The following is a 19,368-nucleotide window of genomic DNA, read 5'->3' as shown; positions in this document are numbered from 1 at the left end:
GCCAAAAAAGAAAGACCTGGAACAGAGCCTTTTTTCACATCCTTCAGGAGGAACCAGGCCTGCTGACACCTTGATCATGGACTTCTACTCTTCAGCACTGAGAGACAACACACTTCTCTTGTTTAAGTTACCCAGTCTGTGGTACTGTGTTATGGCAGCTGTAAGAAACCAATAAAGAAACTGTTTTCTAAGTGTTCTAATGTCCAGTTTTTCTTTCTTCTTTCAAAAATAGCCTTGATCACTAAGGACAACTAGACATAGTCTTTTGGGGTCTAGACTTTCATCCGAGTCTCAACTCTCTGACATGCTCAGTCCCTCAGCTGTGTCTGACTCTGCGGCTTCATGGACTATAGTCCACCAGGTTTCTCTGTCCATGGGATTTCCCAGGCAAGAATACTGGAGTGGGTTGCCACTTCTTACTCCGGGGAATCTTCCCCACCCAGGTATCAAACCTGTGTCTCTTGCATCTCCTCCATTGACAGGCAGATACTTTACCACTAGCACCACTTGGGAAGCCCTCAACTTTCACTCAAATAGTGAAAGCAAAGCAAGAAAAAGCAATAGTCTGTGATCCTGGTTGAAAATTTCCCAAGTATATCATTATAGATGAATGACAGCTAGTGGGGTAGTAATTTATATTTCAAGAACTCATAGACATAATTTCTAGGTGGAAAAAAATGTTGGAAAATGGTAGTGTTATTAACGATGAGGAGGAGGTGAAGGGCTTGTTCTCTGAGATGAAACAAGAATATAGAATCGCTTCAATTTCAGCCTGGTAGGGTAAGATTTCTTCTTTCTCTAGGTCATCTCCATCACTCCTGTCTTTGGTTTTGGTGCTAAAAAGAATAAACCAATTGCTCTAACATCAAAAAGTCACAAGATATCAATCAAATGTGGAGAATGGCGCACTGTGGCTATTTTTAAGGGCTATGAATATGTCAGTATCAAGCCAGTAAAAGATAGATGCCTGTCTTCGCTCATGATGAATCCTAGGGACACTGATTTCTATGGTCATGTGATCATCATCCCTCTGGTTTCTAAATCCAGTAATGATGTGAAATAGACATAACGGAGCTCACAGTAATAAAAGAAGAGAAAGTTTAAAACAAACTTCACTTTGGAGATTATTGAGTTGTCTTTAAAAAAAAATAATAATATTGGGTTGGCCAAAAGGTTCATTCGAGTTGTTCTATTTTTGGTGAGCCCAATACATCTTGACTTTGTAGTGGTTCACTCTATAAATGCCTATATTAGGGATAGCTCCAGGGATATGTCCCCCTCAGACAGAACTATGTTTCCTTTCCTTCACAGTGAAGCCCAGGTGGCTGCCTCTACAGCAAGTAAAAAGCACTTGGAGACATCCAGGGATGGTGGGAGGGGACTCTTGTTCACACTACACCATTCTTCTCTCAACACATGTGGATGAACTCTTTCAGATACATTATGGAATAAAAGGCTTTTGTGGGCAGTCCTGGGAAAGCAACCATCTCTGGCATTTCTTACGGAAAAAAAAAAAAAGTGTTTTGAGTTCTGAATGACTGACTTTTAAACACACGTTGGGAACCCCAGTCCTGTGTGAGAGTCAGGAATGGCTTGAAGGCAGAAGAACTGCTTGCAGAAGATCCACCTTGGAGTTCCAAAGGCAACGCTACAAACTTTTGAAAGGTGCTCAACCCCACAGCACTTTGGGTAACTCAACAAGCTTCAGTCAGATAGAAATCTATTAGTTGAACCAGTATGTAAAAAATCCACTGCGTGCCAAGTAATGTGTTCATCAGAATGTGTTCTTGGTCTTGAGAAACTCAAAGCCTAAGATCCAGACAGAATTTTGTTCTTTTAAATTTTATTTGCTTGAATAAATATCAAACTACATTTAATTAAATTTTAGAAATCACCTGCCAAGTGATAATGGGAAAAAAAAAATTTCTCGTTTTCTCCCCAAACATTCACGCCATTTTTCCAATTAGTTTTTGTTTTCTTAAGAGTTAGACATATAAAAGGGTTTTCTACTGAAAAAGGACTTAAAAAGCAAGGGGATTTTAAATACTGATCTGCAAAACTGTTTTACCTTTTTCTTGTTCATCATTTAACACAATTTCTAAAGACCAGATCTCCACATGAGTTTCACACACTTTAGAATAGTTTTTGTTAAGGAAATCTTCGTTTGTCGATCCCTTAAATCCATCTCTTCCTTCAAACAGATTTCTGTGTTTGAAGGAAGAGATGTTATTTGGGTTTCCCGAACAACAAAGTACATCACAATCTTAGAAATGGAAGGCCAAGTGGCTTTTGTGATAAGCAAGACCTCAGAGGAAAAACAGAAAAGGGAAGTGCTCATTGTCTGTAGCTTCAGGGAATAAGTAGCCAAGGGTGAGTTTTATGAGATTTGATTGTACCATTCAGAGAATAGAATTTATATATATACATAATCAATTACTGATATTTTCATTGGATCTACCTAAGTTATCATGCCTAGAACTGCATCCAAGTTCCCTCACCAAGTGGCGTGTAAAGGCTGCTTTTACAAAAGTCTCCAGTTTCCAGCCTACATATCAGCCAGTGATTTGCATAATCCTTAATACCCACCCCCCAAGTCCTTTTCTCAGCCACCAGCTGCAAACAAGATCTGGTTCAATCTTCCCTAAACTAATCCATGCTAACACCATTTAGAAGGGAGACTATTCCGTGTAAGTTGGCACAGCTGAATAAGCTCCCCATTGTATAAACGGCAGTCTTAGGAGAAAGACATTAATGAAAAAGCCAGTGGGCAGAGTCCTCAGCTACTCAGTTGCTTGCTGGACCCTAACTCTGGAAGAAACTTGAATGTTTTTTTAACCAAGGTAAGGAATTTGTCTACCTCCCTGTCTGAATCCTAATAGCTCTTCAAGACCCAGATCAAAGCAACAACTTCATGAAGACTAAACTGGCCTGACCTTCCAAGTCTCCTTCTTGACACCCAATAATCAGTCTCTCTTTTGACCTCAAATACAGGTTTTGGTAATTTTTCTTTTTTTTATGACCCCTCTCCCCAGCTGTGCTCAATACATGTTATTTAGTGTCTGTGCAGAATCTGTAACTGTAACTTAAACAGTATTTGCTTCCTGAGTATATACATACATGTATACATACATACATGTTTTAGGTAATTTTATTTTCCTAATGCTGTTTATTTTCTAGCACTTCCAGGACTTTGGTCACTCTGTTTATTCTCCCTGCAAAACCCTTCCTTCTCACTGTTCTGATTTGCTTAAGTGTTAGTTGCTCAGTTGTGTTCAACCCTTTGCAAATTCATGGACTGTAACTCTCCAGGCTTCTCTGTCTATTCTTGTCCAGGCAAGAATACTAGAGTGGGTTGCCTTTTCCTACTCCAGCAGATCTTCCTGACCCAAGGATTAAACCTGGGTCTCAGGCATTGCAGGGTTCTCTCTCACATTGCGGGCAGATGCTTTACCTTCTGAGCCACCAGGGAAGCTCTTCTGATTTGCTTAGACCAGTGCTATTGGGTAGAAATTTTTGTGATGATGGAAATGTTCCTTATTTGTATCATCTAATATGGTAGTCACTGGCCACATGTAGCTTCTAAACACATAAAATGCGGCTAGTGAAACTCAAAATGGGAGTTTTTATTTTATTTTAATGAATTTAAAATTTAAATAGCCACTTGTAGCTAGAGGCCACTGTGCTGAAGAGCACAGTAGCTTGACTCATTCAAGAGGTCCTCCTGGAGAGCCACTCTGGAGTTCTCAGCTTCTCACCAGCACTGTGACGGTGGATTTGACATACACTTTGTATTTTACTTTATCATAATATATAACACAATATACTTAGCTATCTATATATTTACCGGATTCCCTCATTGGACTGTAAGTTCCTATAGTTAAGTCTTAATCACAGTTTTCTCTCCAAAAACCAAATATAACATTGGTATTTTGGAGGGGCTCCATAGTGTTTTCAATGAAAGGATGAATAAAAGAACTGATGGCTCGGTGGACTGGTAGAGACATGTCTACATATATAACAAATCTACAAAGCAGATCTCTTGGAACCAAGTGAGCTGGGAACTAAGAGATTGATGGTGGTGATGTGACAAATTATCTTTGTCTAAGGAACATGCACGGCTCTTTAGCTTATCTTTCCTTACAAATGCAGGCCCTGTCTTCTGCATCACTGGAGCTGAGGAACAGTGCTTGTAGAGCTCCTGGTCATTAAGCCATGACTCTGTCCAGACTTGCTCTCTAAGAAAATTCCCAGGAGATAAAGTTCACTGCAATGATGGAGTGAGATAAACACGCTTTTGCTGTGGTCCCAAGTTCTCACATACCCCATACTGATCTATAGAACAGCTGGGATCATTCATCAGATTTGAAAATAATCAGGTCTTCACACTCTGTTATCACGGGTATGGTTGTTCCAAAGGGTATGTTGGCAAAGCGCCTTCTTAACCACATACTAGAGACTCAACCACCTCCATCCAAGTGACTGACTGGGGAGCTCTCCTTCCCCAGCATTTCTTCCAAACCCATTTGCAGAGCAAAAGGGAAATTCTCATTTAAACCAATAACAATCCTTGGTGTTTTGGAAGAAAATAAATGCTGAAAGTTGGCATGGTACTGCTCATGTCATTTTAGGGTACATAGTTGAGTCTCGTGGCTAGACATATTCCAAATATTTGTATAATTTCAAGTAATTTGTACAGACATACTAAAAGTCTATTTTAGGCAGTGGAATTTAATATATATTTCTCGGTGAGCCTTTCGTCTTTTGTGTAATTTTAGCCCTAACATTTTAACATGAAAATATTTAATGTTACAAAAATGTTTTCATATTCATATGTTTGCGAACCTCCAAACCATAAAACAAGAACATGTGTTTGAGATTCAAAAGTATGCTGCATTGAACTCTGCTTTCTAAAATAAGCTTTTAACTATTTAAAAACCTTTTTATAAGTCATTTTTATTTTTACATATTTCAATTAATTGGTGAATTCAAAGCAACAGCTGTGTAACTCCCATGGGTTTCCATATCTAAGTCCCTTTAAGGAGCAGAGTAATTTAGTGCATTAATCAAAACTAGGATTTGAATTCTGTAACTGAGTTTACCACGACTTTGCTGAATGATCAAAGGTAAGGTACTTAATCTCTCTTAGTTTCAGTTTTCTCTTTTATGAGACTATGGACTTTGTACAAGTATGTTTTAAATATCATGAATTAAACCAGTAAAAGAAAGAGGAGGATCCTTTGAAGCAGGGGGAAAATAGGAAAGAATATATACAGAGAAATTACTGTGTGCCAGGGATTGTGTCAGACGATTTCCCTGTAGTACCTCACATAATCCTGAAAATAATTCTATAAGTGAGTTCCTACCGTTATCCCCATTTTATAGAAAAGAAAATGAGGAACAGAGAGTTAAGCAATCAGGTTGTGCAGCTAGGATTTAGAGCCAGGCAATCTGATTGGAGGGTCTTTGTTCTCAACCAATGGTTTATTCTACTTCTCAAAGAAAAGACAAAAAAACAAACTCATCTTGTTCTTAATTCCAGTTGAGAGCCATAACTCCCATAAGAGGCTAGCTTGATTGACCATCTGTGTGAAAATATTCTACAGATCTTAAATTATGAGCTATCAATCATTACTAACATTACTGTTAAAAACACAGAGACCTGGTATTATCTAATTTAACCATTCAAGGTTCCAAATATTAAAAAATAACCCTCAAATTCCAAGATCTAAAGTAGTCTGAACTTTTGCTGGGGTGCAGATTTAAACTACATTGGCTCCATAGCTGTGGGAAGGACCCTCCATCTGATGTGGTTTTCTCTGCCTGTTTTCCTGGGTACAGGGAGGTGACTTGCTACCTCCATGGGTTTGGGAATTCAAAACAATGCCAGGCAAAACTCTCAGAAATGTCAGGGGTCTAATGCTTGAGAAAAAAAAAGAAAGAAAGGGGGCTTAGTACATAGTTGACACTAATAATAAATATTTGCCAGTTAATTAACACAGCTTCCACCCCTATTAGAATAGTCCACATGCTGTTTTTAGACTACTAAAACAGAGATCCAGCATGAGGGTCAGATTTCAGAGCAGGGTTCAAATTCTCAGTCTGTCATGGGTTGGTTTAGTGATCTTGGGCACTGTTCTCTGACATTAGGAGGGCATGGCAACCCCTCCAGTATTCTTGCCTAGAGAATCCCATGGACAGAGGAGCCTGGCAGGCTACAGTCCGTAGGGTCACAGAGTCAGACACGACTGAAGCGACCTAGCATGCTGGGTATGGGCTTCCCAGGTGGTGCTGGTGGTAAAGAATCTGCCCTCCAATGAAGGAAACAAGAGACATGGGCTCAATTCCTGGGTCAGGAAGATCCCCTGGAGTAGGAAATGGCAACCCGCTCCAGTACTCTTGCCTGGAAATTGCCATGGACAGAGGAGCCTGGTAGGCTACAGTCCATAGGGCTGCAAAGAGTTGGACACGACTGAGCACAGACACACTGATGGCCTATGCAGGAGCTCTGATATGCATCTCAAATGTACAGATCTGAAATCCGACATCCACATTCGTATACACCTGAATCACTGTGCTATATCCCTGAAACTAACACAACACTGTAAATCAACTATACTTCAATAAACACGCAAGCAAACGACAACAGATATACTACCTCATAGGACGGTTGTGAGGATGGAATGAGCTGAGAATACATGTGAATGCCTACTCTGAGAGTTTTATGTGCAGTTCCTCACTGAATCTTTACAACATAAAAATCACATGGTCACACGGCCCATTATCAGCATTCAATGCCTGTTTGATATTATTACATAATTAGTTACTCACATTCATTGATTTGACAAAGGGACATTTTATGCCAACTCTGTGTTAGGTAGTCAGATACTTCCCCTGAGGGAGCCTAGGCACTATGAAGGAGGTTACAGTCTGGTTAACATAGGACTCACACAACCTTAAAATAATACTCCATTAATATCACTCCATGAGAATTAAGCTACTTTATATTTTCAGTTTAACTTTCTTGCTTGAGAATAGATTCAGTGACATTTAACCATCCAGTGGTAACATATATCCAGCAGTAATGATAAAATTCAATCAGTATAAATCCATATACTTCCATCATGTTGGTGAAATAAAAACGTTAGAGGTTGATGTCTCTTAAAGGGGATAAGAGTAGGATCCATATAATCCTATCTCAGGTAAATGTGAAAGACACGAACGTAACTTCAGTTTATTTAAGGTACTCAGGTTTATATTTAAATAAGCAAAAGCTTGGTTAGGTAAACACAGAAAATGTGGAAGAAATACATTCATATTCCCAGGGGAGCCAACACTTTTGCAATAAATAAGTCAAATAACTATGAAAATCAGAAAGCGTAAGATTTCTTAAACCCTCCAAACACTGTGCATCCAAGCAAAAAAGTCATATAAACAAAACTGCTAAATATATTTTCAGACATGCATTGAGTTTTAGAGACAAAAATATAATTAGTAAAGTAAGGTGGTAAAGTCAGCTAACTATTAAGAACTTGAAAAATGCAGCAGAGAAAGGATAACCTGCTCTATCATTTGTTCCCTGCATTCCAATACTCACCCCAATGAAGAAAAATTGCCTGAAAGTACAGAAATGTAACCAAAGAGAAAAATCAAGTTGCAAATAAATATAGAAAAAGATGTGTAAACTTATTATAATGTAAGAAATGCAAATAAAAACTGGCTAAGATTTTGTTTAAAAATGAGAATGTTTAATACTTCTGAAAATGCTGTAAGACGGATATCCTCCTATGTAACAGGAATTAATGAAAATTAGTATAAATTTTAAGAAATTTGGTGTGTGTGTGTGTATATATATATATACACACATATATATAAAGACTTGGTGTATATATATACACCAAGTCTTTTAAATGCATATTCCTTTTGACTTGGTAATCCTAATTCTGGGAATCTATTCTAAGGAAATAATCAAAGATGTAATTAAATAATTTCAGATCAGCTTTTTGTTTGATTTATTTTTCTAATCAAAGGGTTAATTCTAGTAGAGAAAATCTAAATACCCAGAAATAGAAATAAAGTGAATTTTTTAATGTGATAGCCATAGGATAAATTATACAATTAATAAGATATTTTCAAAAGATATTGTGTGATATGGGCAAGTGCTCATAATAGCATGTGAAATTTTTTAAAAGCAGGACATACACCAGAAGTCACAAGCAGGGCTTCTCTGCAGAGCTGCACTTGGCCATGGTAGGAAGAACCCCAGATACCAATGCAGGGATTTGGGAAATTGTGGGAAGGATTCTCACCTGCTCAAATATCTCTCTCCCACCCACTTGTCATGGGCCCTGAAATTCTACCACTGGTGAATCAATCATCTGAGTTAAGTCCTACCTTATCCCTGGAACTTAAAAAAAAAAAAAAAGCCCAAGTGTACTGGGCAGCATAGTAAGTCACAGTAATATTTCCATCTAAATTGGTTTATCAGATTTTCTTTCCTTCATTTTATCAATAAACGTTTTTACTGGGCACTTAGAACATGCAGGAAAGATGCCAGCCCTGGGACATGGCATGACATTGGCCTCTGTACTCAAGGAATTCACAGGCTGGCAGTGAGGCAGGGACACAGGCAATAAAGCCTCTACAAGGAAGAGATAAACAAGGTCCAAATGGAGTCTACCCCAGCAGAAGGCGTGGCTTCTGCCTACCTGAGGCAGTTGAGAAGACTTTGCTGGAAATGTACATCTGAACTAAGACGTATTTTAGAAAGTGGAGTACTGTGCAGAGCAAAGGAAATAGGATAGGAGAGGCAAGGCAGCCAGAGAGAGCCAGAAACCCTCTGAACATCGCCAGGCTCCTGGGAGGGCCTTTCAGAGAGTGACCATGATACGTGGAGCCGAGCGGAACAGGAGAGGCTGGGAGGGACACAGGACTGGTACCCTGGAAACGTGGGCACATTCCCATGCGGAGGTGCCAAAAGAGAGAAGAAGGACATTCCAGGAAAGGGTGCAAGCGAAACACTTGCCAGCTCTGAAATTCTATCCAAGTGTGCTCCTGTTCCCTCTTTTTCCTCAGATGCTGGCTTGCTACTGAAATCAGGTTACTGCCTTGTCTCTGCACTTTTAATCTCTAGAATCCAAGGCCACAATTGGATGAAAATCTTGTCCTTAAACACATCTTCTGTCTGGTGACAGTAAATAGGATTTCAAAATAAAAAATACTTAATGTATTTATTCTTATTGTTGGGACTCACCGATTCTGAGAACCTAATGATTCATCTTATTCATACTAAGGCAAACAGAATATATAAAATATGGAGTACTATAGTACAGCTAGATTTTCGAACAAACAAAGGATAGAAAGGCCATTCTAAAGGATATCAATAGGAAAAATATACTCCTGGTTAGTTTTGGATTTGAAGACGGGATTCTCTCATTTACTTTCTTTTTTTTAACAAAAGAAAAATCCCAACCTTTAGGAAAACTTTGCCTCCTCTATCTGCCCCCATGCTGTGCTTTCCATCCCCCTCAAGGCACAACTTTTCTGACAGATCTGCTGTATTTGCCACATAAAAAACCAAATCAAGGCAGAACCATCATCCCAAAGTGCAAAGCAAACTTTCGTTATTAGTTGTGCTGGCAAAAATCTTGGAAAGTGTAAGCAACATAAAGTCCAAGAAAAAGACCAAAATATATCACTGCAAAGCAGAACTCCTTGTAACAAGGTTTATAAAATATCCTTTTTTCCCCCTTGGCTATTCTTACACAAGCTGAACTTATTTGTACAGCGTTGCAAAGCAGACAAGGAAACACGCGCACACACACGTACACAAATACACAAAGAAGACGTGCCTGAAGACTGTCTGAGAGGGGGTGTTCCGAACCAGACCGACCGTGCACAGCGTCCTTGCCCAGATGCATTTGACTTCAGGCTTGGGAACGTTAAACAAACACAAAAACAAGAGCCGGCGATGCGCGTGCTGGGCTGGGTGACAGAGGCAGCGAGCAAATATTGGGATTGTGTTTCACCTGTTGCCATGGTTACCAAAACAGGGTGGATACTTGCAGAAAGAGAAAGAAAGAAAACTGGGAAGACAATGAGTCCTAGGAGACTGTCTGAATGTGTGTATGTGAAGACTCTACTGAGGGTGGAGGAAGGGAGAGCGCAGAGAGAGTCGATGGAAAGGGACCTTTCAATACCGCTTTGTGCTGGGTGCTTGGAGAGCTCTGTCATTGCTTCACACCAAGGAGAAACACATCTCCAAAAGCCCAAGTAAGATTCACGCAGTCCCAAAAAACACAGCACTGAGATGTGGGAACTTTACTTTTGCTCGGTGGCAGGCAAAATCAAGGCAGTTTATACTGAGTACCAAGAGATGTAATACTCATTGTGAATCCACACTCTGCGTGACCAAGAAGAATAGCTGAGTGGTCTCATGTTGAGAACCCCAGTTCTCAGGAATAATTATAGAAAACTGAACCCATTCCTTCAGGCATTTGGATGATCAACTTCAACTCCCATTTGATACAAAAGGGAAAAGCTGACTGATCTTCTTCCCAGGTACTTTGCCTCACTAACCAAACTCTACAGACAATGCTTCAGGAAAGACTTCCTTAGAAAGTTCACTATCACAGCAACCAGCAGATGGCTTTCTCTGTTAATTCCTGACTAGCACGTGGAGAGTGAAGTACTATAAACTGAAAACCTGGAATCCGGGTTCTAATTCCCCTTCTTTTGCTAATTAGCTATGTGACCTTAGACCAGGTATTAACTGGAACTTCAGACTGTTGTTTCTCCAAGGAAAGAATTTTACTAAAATAATCCCTGAGCTCCTTTCCTGCTTTGGAATTTGGTGATTCATAAGCAATTGATCATCTCTCAAATTCTCATTTTCAAAACAAATACAATCAAATGTATAATCCCATATATTTAGGATCCTGATCAGCACATGGAATGTAAACACAGTAGGAATTTATTCTATTCTATGGCAATATAAATAAATGGTTGTTAGCACCTATCAATGATCTCACAATCTAACCATTTACATTGTACCAAAAAAGATGATATATTCCCCAACTAAGCTTTCTACAGTTTAAATGGGTGAAGTGGTAACAGCATGGGAAAGGTTATATTTCAGCCAAGAAAAAGGCCTCTATGCGCTCTCAGAGTTACGTTGTTGCTTTTAGTCCTTTAATTCAGCACTTGTCCTGGCCAGACGGAAATATGGATCAGCCTTCTCTCCAGTGTTTAGATGATGAGGACTAGAGAAGTTAATAGGTTACCGGGCCTAGCAATTAATTTGAGTCTCATCTCCCTTTAAAACCACTGAGTTTTACTTTTATAAGGACTTGCTTTGATTCAGAGTAAGTTATCATGAGGACTCTAGGGTCAGGGATGATATAGTAGAAACAGGACAAAAATCAAAGACTTGGGCTCAGGGCCTGGTTATGCCACTGGCTCATGATGGAAAGTCACTTAAAAAACTCTCCGTGTCTATAAAATGAGATAGTTATACTTCCCTGTTGACTCTATAGGGGTTGCTATCAGGCTCCAAGGAGACAATGTATACTTTACAGTTTAGAAAGTGCTCTACTAATATAAATTCAAAAGACGAACATTCCCACTGCTGGCAAAACATTATTGTTTAGGGTCAGGAGCAAGAGCCCAATACCTGGGTTAACATCCCAACACCATTGTTTTCTTTTTAATCAGCTTGTATGTTCTTCACAAGTTACTCAGTCTCTCAGTTTATCCATTTATAAAATGAGATTAAGAATAGTACCTCCCTCAGGGGATTGTTTCAAGAATTAAATGAAATAATGTACTGTAAGATGCTTAACATAATTTTTGCCACCACATAACAAGTGATTAATTAATGTTAACAATTACTGTTTTCTACTGTGGTGCTTTATACTGCTCTTAAAATGATATCCATCAAGAGTTAAGATTTTTGCTGTTGTTGTCACAGAATCTTACCTAATTCCTATTCACCTCCATAGTGGACAGTGGTTTTTCCTAGCACCAGAGGAGCAGGATTCTGAAAAGAGTGGTCTCCTTGGATTAGCCTATCACCACTTTGATCACTGGCTACAGGGCCACATGGCTGCTGGCGAGTGAAGGAGGGCATCTTTCAAGTCAACAGCATTTCCTGCCTTGCCACAAGGCTTTTGAGAAGCAGACAGCCTATTTATTCCCTGCTTTTTTATTCCTAGACATTTAGGAAGTAAAGCTGGGGATGATTAAAGCAAATAGGCAAATCGAAGGACTGCATTTCTCAAAACTGCCAGAGAGATGTTACCTGGAGACTGTCTTTTCATGTGTATAAATTTTCCAGGCAACTCCATATGGAACCAGACTTCTCTGTGATTTATCTATTGGACAGTGGGTGGCCAAAGGGCACTGTAGGCAAACAGTTATCCAGCTCGATAATTAGGGAGGGAAAAGGCAAACACAAACACATCCAGGTTGACATTCAAAACAAAGTAGAGATTTAACCATGGATTGCTCACTATGCCACCCCGGTTCTCATCTGCCAATCTGCCAGGAAGAAACTATTAGCCAAAAAAAGAAGCACTGTTAGTAATTTATTGGTACAGCTGATGGCAAAAGCACAATTCTGTGTAGAAGGGTGAAGGCCTGAGTTGGGGCCCAGCTTTGTGTTTAAATGATAGCTTGATCTCCTGAAGTCTTTGCCAGGGTTTTCTGTCCTTACTTATGAAATGAGGTACTGGGGCAAGGTCTTCACTAAGCGCCTTCTATCTCTAAGAGGCCTTGATGCTCCAATCCTATGGTTTCTTTCATTCATTCATTAATGTATATTTATGTATTCATTCAATGAACAGTAAACCTAACTGGATGAGGTATTGACTGTTGGTGACCAAAACACAGCACAGTCAGTCCACCACAATGGAAGAAACAGCCTTAGCATTGATTGCTCTCAGTTCCTCAGAGACAATGATATTCGCAGTTCTGTTTTCTAAGGAACAGATGTACTGCGTTCCTCTCAAGGAAAAAAATAAGATGGCTATTGTTTCTAGACGTCTTTCAGACAAATCAAATGTAGATAGCTACTCTTACAACCTGAATACTTAGCTAAGCATTTTAACAATGTTTTCCTCCCCTTCTTAGCCCCATCATTGCCCCCTACCCACTCCATCCCATTCTCATTTCCAGGGCTAGGGTTTAGTTCCTTCTCATAATTTTAATTCAATTCAAGTCAATTAAATTCAGTTCTCATTCATGGGGCCTTTCTCAGTACACAGAGCTTACACAATGCAAGGATTATTTTCAAGGAGCTTCCAATCAATCAAGTCGGGGAGACACACATGTAAAACAAGAAATGTCACGATTAAAATGAGTTGGAATAAGAGGCAGTGAGGTTGGACCAATCAGTACAGCCATAGAGCTCTGGTTAAACTAAGCAGTAAGGTCCATGCTAACCAACCACTCCACATTTTTACAAGTTACTAGAGGTCTACACTGTCCTAGCCATCCTTGTCTCCCATTTGTTTGTACATATAAATTAACCTAAAATGAATTGGATTTAATCTGCTGCTTACCAACACCTGGAACCTGTATATTTTTATCTAAAGGATCAGTGTTGTGATGAAAATGCTTTGCCATTAGAGTCTGGGACTTTAGCTTTTGCTAAATGATATGTCATTGGGCCAGTTTTTTTTAACTAGGTAAAGCTCAGTCTCAGTTATAAAATGAGGACAATATCCCTGTTATGGGGCTGTCCTGAGAATAAAATCAGGTCAGAGCTATACATAACTTCTCCTTGGTGTCACTATTTCCTAGGCTTCCTACCCCTGTCCAAACTGACGGTGACTCCTGGGCAGAGTGGCCAGCGCCCTCTATGAAAGGCTGTTTATATGCCGTCCTCATTATCAGTTTCAATATAATAGTTGTCATCTCATCATTAATGAGACTCCAGACGGATAGATGTTTGGACAAGTTCTTCCCATGCTTTATTTATTTTCCAACCCTATTATTGACTTCTTTAAAAAAGAAAAGGAAAACCTTTGAAAAAATTAGATAGAATTGGTCTAATTCTCACAAATAGGAATGAGCACAAATCTACAGAACCGACAGCACCACATCTACATCATTACAGAACCACACACACCCAGCAGAGGCTGGAAACAGGATCCCAGTCTGGTTTGCTTTTCCTACCCGTTCTGTCTCCTTCATCCTTCCCTTTCTCTCTGCTTATCCCCCTCCTTCTCTCCCTTTCCCCTTTGAGTGTTAAAACTGTCTACCAGATATCCAGTGAAAATTTCCTTCTAGCAGACCTTATTTTCATGAAAGACACTCACTGATCCTAGGACCCTGGGAGGAAGAGCCTATCGTCCTGTGTAGTTAGAAAGGTGGGAGGCTCTCACACCTCTGAATCTGCTCTGACCCTGAGACAAAATCCAGTATGCACATATCCACTTGTATTATCCTATGTTTGTTGGCTTAATTCTTCAGAAGAAAGATCCATAACACTAAATTATCTTTTGCCAGACTTATGATAAAATCAGCTTGGACAGATGTGACTACAGTCCACCGAAGTGCACGGCTTGATACTAATACACATTAAATCAAAAGAGAAACACGTGTGATTTCAATTTAGGATGTTGCAGATTAATGCACTGGACAGTTTACTGGGGACACTGGTTCGCTCTCTCCCAGAGGAGAAATGACCCATTCAGGGCAAGGAGAATGGATGCATTCTATCGAACAATCAGTTATCAGCTTCTAACAAAGCTGTACATGGAAAGCAATCCTGCCTTACGCTTCTGTCCACCTCCAGGACCTCTGAGTTTCACCAGAGATTCACGACGATGACATCTGTCAGTGGCCAAAAGGGACTGTAAAATGGACACCCAGACCCCAGGAGACAAGGTCTGCAGCATTGTGGGGTGGGCAATGCCTCCTGGGCGGCTCTCTGGTTGCTCGTGTGCTCTGAGCACACACCCCACAGAGTGCCTTCATCACAATAGCCCATGTGTGACCTCTGGAAAAGTCCTTGAAAACAGTGAAACAAGAGTCTTAGCTGAAATCTGGAATCCATTCCAGCTTTTACACAGGAAGAAAATTAGGCATAGAACAACAAAGCCCACAGTTCTGAGAAACCTGTGGAGGCTCTGGCTGACATTAATATCATGGAAGATTTCTTTTTTTTTCTTCTCTACTTTCTATTTCATAAAAACTTTTCATCTAAGCAACCCAAAGCTGCTGGAAAATACTGTACAGTGAGTAGGTAGCAATAACTAGTTTCTCCAGTGAATAAAGTGAGCAGAAATCAGAATAGGGATGCTGAGTAATGTATTAAAAGTCATTTACTTAACGCTTTTCCAAGCTACTAGGTAAATGCTATTCTTCCAAAATATAAGTGGCCAATATTACAATTTTTCCCTTTGGATGAACAGGAATCCAAATTTGTATTGGCAAAAACAGGGTTAGGGGGTGGGAGTTTGGAGCAGAGGGAAAAGCTGTATCAACTCCATGATACAGTTCATTTGCCCAGACATCATGGATCTGGAAATATTCATTCACTTAGAACATGAATCAGCAGAGGAGTATGCCTGCTCAAAATTTAACTCGACAAACATTTGCAGGGTAACACTATTTTTATAAGCACAGCCCAATTCCCTTTTGTCTCCTGCTGATATTATTCACTATTAATCTCCCCTATCATATGTTCTTATTTCATGCATATAAATAACTGTAAACCTGGACTCCCCTTGGAAGCATTTTCCTTCTTTGCCAGCAAGAAGAGGGATAGGATACTTCTGAGTCGAACGGTGGCATACAATCCAGGAAAATTCAACTGGCAGGGAAATTTCATTTGGAATTGTGTTTCAGAATCTCCTTCAAGTTTGTCTGGTGGGGTCTCTCAAAAGAGATACAGACCCTGAACTAAACTAGATGATTCAGAAAGAATCCGGCTGAAGGAGTATCATTTAATGTTTTAGACCCAGAACACTTATTCATACACATGAATAACTTAATTTTGTTTCTTAAGTACCTTCACAGTTCATTTTTTATTTTCCTCTAAAAAAATGTAAATGGCATTACTCTGGTCTCCAAAACAGATGCCAGTTTGGATTTTACTCTGCCAGCAATTATTTGGTTTGGCTCAGCAGGGCTTGAGTTGAAAAAATATTTGCCGATTCCAAAAAGATTTAACGAGCTTTGCTGAAGATGCTGGTGCCATTTGGCATGTCACAGGGACTGTGGCCCAGCAAAGAGACCTCTCCCAACCACAGACTTTCTGTGCCCGGGGTAGCCAACACTGGGAGTTCAGTTGCTTCCTTGGGTTAAGAAGGTGCAAGTCAAATGAGAGAAATTTCCAAGAGAAAGTGACCAAAGCCAGCATCCAAAACACTTACTGCCATTGAAGACAAAGTCCCTGGATTTTGATGGCTAATTTTCAGAGATGTCAATAACATCCAACCTCAGCCTTCCGACATGGTCCCTATGCTGTCACTCAGCAAAGCAAAAAAAATCTCCAACTTCTAGCAAAGCTATCTTTACCCAATATCAGATACAAAAAACTTTGCTGCAGTGTATTTTGTTGGCATCTGACACCTCACCAACTGCAGTGTCAGAATGTATACAAAAACTGAATTATTCCTTCAAGTAATTTTGCTAAATGTAACCAGCAAATTGACTTTATATGGCCAAGACCAACAGACACTGCTTTTATTAATATTTAGTAGGATATAAATGCATGAATCTATCACTTTGATTGGAAAGAATGACTTCAGTGCACATCAATCTCATATGTTAAAAGTCACTAAATGTCACCTGAAATCACACATTTCAATGTGAGCTGCAGTTACCCCAGGAGAAAACAAGGCTCTGGTCTTTTCAAATCAATGTCACATCTGATGACTATAACACAAAAAATGAAAATATTTTCGTACTACTTGTGTGTTTAAAAATTACATCTATTTTGGTGGCTACTGGGGACAGGAAGAGTGGCACTGAAATGGTGACTACGTTGAAGAAGAGAAACTCTGGATTGTTTTTGTTAATTTCAGTTCCTGAACAAATATACACATATTTGGGTGTATCCCACCTCAACTCTTATGGATCTCCCCAAACTTCTAACAGTCCCTTTCACTAAGGCCACACACTGATCCAATGCTAGTTACCTGAGCATCCCACGCCAAGGTTCTGTAACTAATAGTCTCAAAAAGAGGGCCAAGTTCTGCACTGCTTTTCCACAGAAAGACCTATTCATTGAAAACAAAGACGGAGCCATCTACCTCATTTAACTGGAGTTTGGAAGTCAGAGCAGAAATCAAAAGAAAAAGTCATGCAGTAAGAAAAGGATGATTATAATTGTTATTTACCATCTTAGCTTCTGAATGCATTGGCTGGACTTGGGGAGAAGCACAGGGGTTGCTGAGATTTGGACCTTGCATTCCCAGGAGGTTGGAGTTCACTGACATTTGTCTCTCCATCTAAGAGAAAGGAAAGTAACAGAATCAAAAGTCTGAGAAAGGCAGTTGAGATCATAGACAAAGTTGCATTTCTCTTTCAAATGGATTGTGTAGAATTTCTGTGAATAAATCCAGGGAAAACCTGCAGTTTGGTAAAGGGTAAGCAAGGTACTCCTAAGTCTTGAACTCAGGCACAGCAAATAATTATCCAAAGCCGCGTGTTTTAGAGAATAAGCCCAATGCCAAAGAGAACGATATTGTGATGGGAGATCATTTCCAAACAAAAGCAGGCAATACTTCCACAAAACCATGCAACACTCCCACAAGTGTTCACTTTGTAAACAATCTGAATACTACTCATCAAGCTTATTTTCATAGCTGCTGCTGCTGCTGCTGCTAAGTCACTTCAGTCGTATCCGACTCTGTGTGACCCCATAGACGGCAGCCCGCCAGGCTCTGCCATCCCTGGGATTCTCCAGGCAAGAACACTGGAGTGGGTTGCCATTTCCTTCTCCAATGCATGAAAGTGAAAAGTGAAAGTGAAGTTGTTCAGTCGTGTCCGACTCTTAGGGACCCCATGGACTGCAGCCTACCAGGCTCTTCTGTCCATGGGATTTTCCATTTCATAGCTATATAAGAGAATAACACATGCCTAGAAAAATGCTGGAAGGATATAGAATATACCAAATGGTTATCTCAAGTTATCTGTGGCTTTTGTGTTCTCCCCAAATTTTATACTGCAATGTGAATCATCTTAGCAGTAAGAAAAAATTCATTTTAAAAGCCACCCTCTTAAAGATGATGTGTCTTCCTGTCACTCTCATGACCACTATCAAAATGGTTCAGCAGAGGTATTTGAGCTGCTGCCCCTGGCACATCTTCTCTTCCCTGTTAACCTTGTCTGACTCTACACAGCAGCAGCTTTAGGCCTCCCAGCAGGGTTAGAGCTCTGGAAGGTAAAGAAAGCAGTGTGGGTACTGAAGACATGTGATCAACGCCCCCCACTGTCCTGCTAGCCTGCCCTTGTGTCTAGAATTAACATTCGATTATCAATATCTGAATTGAGTTCTGGCTTTTGTCTCCAGGGTGTCCCTGTTAAAAAATGAATCAGTAAAAAAATCTCTATTTCAGTCAGAAAGACTGTGTCTGACAAACATTTTCCATTTAGTAGAAAACCAACACTTTTTGAAGAACAGGAATAATGCAAGTGTACTTAATACTGAAATCATACAGAAAATAATTAAGACTTCCTTCAAGAGAGAAATAGTTACTTCAATGCAAAAGTTTTTCCATTTGCCAAAGGATGGAAATGGAAACAATGTTTGGAAATTTTAGGGAACCAGGTTTCTGCTCAAAGTTAGCCTAGGTAGTCTTAGAAAATAGAGTTCCTTATCAAAGGAGCTCATCAAACAGTGCAGGAGAGAAACCTCACAGATAAGAGTTGAGAGTAATAGTTGAACAAAATGACCTTTAAGGTCCCTTCCATTGTTGAGATTATCACTGCAATTCCTGCTGTGTCCACCCCAAGGGCAGGGTTGTTGTTAGGATACCAATGTGTGGATGAGCAGAGGTACTTGCTAAAAGCCTTGTCATGAATGATTGGGGCACACTTCCTATCACATCACAGTGAAGTACCATCAGCCATACCTTAGCCAGAATTAGTTTATCAGTTATCTAGCAGTGTATGGCTTTGAACATATGTATACCTGTGGCGGATTCATTTCGATATTTGGCAAAACCAATACAATATTGTAAAGTTTAAAAATAAAATTAAATTAAAAAAAATAAAATAAAAGCTCCTTTTTTTTTTTTGAAAAAAAAAATTCATTTATGTACAGTCAGATATAAAGACATCTCTTTGACTCCTGTGCATATATATTCCTCAACTCAAGAGACTGCTTTTAAAAAAATAAATAAATAAAAATAAAAGCAT

At 39.6% G+C, this 19,368-nt stretch overlaps 1 protein-coding gene across 2 annotated transcripts in view; it reads right to left on the bottom strand.

The window, feature by feature from the left end:
- Positions 1-19,368, bottom strand: part of CREB5 (cAMP responsive element binding protein 5) — a 436,878-nt gene that overhangs the window by 80,573 nt on the left and 336,937 nt on the right. For both annotated transcript variants that reach the window (XM_010855407.1, XM_010855408.1), the window contains exon 7: positions 17,346-17,456. In XM_010855407.1, the coding sequence (XP_010853709.1) occupies positions 17,346-17,456 (111 nt within the window). The remainder of the gene's footprint in view (positions 1-17,345; positions 17,457-19,368) is intronic.

This window comes from Bison bison, unplaced genomic scaffold (genome assembly GCF_000754665.1).
Source record: "Bison bison bison isolate TAMUID 2011002044 unplaced genomic scaffold, Bison_UMD1.0 scf7180017864364, whole genome shotgun sequence".
Taxonomy (NCBI): Eukaryota; Metazoa; Chordata; class Mammalia; order Artiodactyla; family Bovidae; genus Bison; species Bison bison.
Note: the sequence above shows the minus strand (reverse complement) of the source record. Positions and strands in the feature narration are given on the sequence as shown.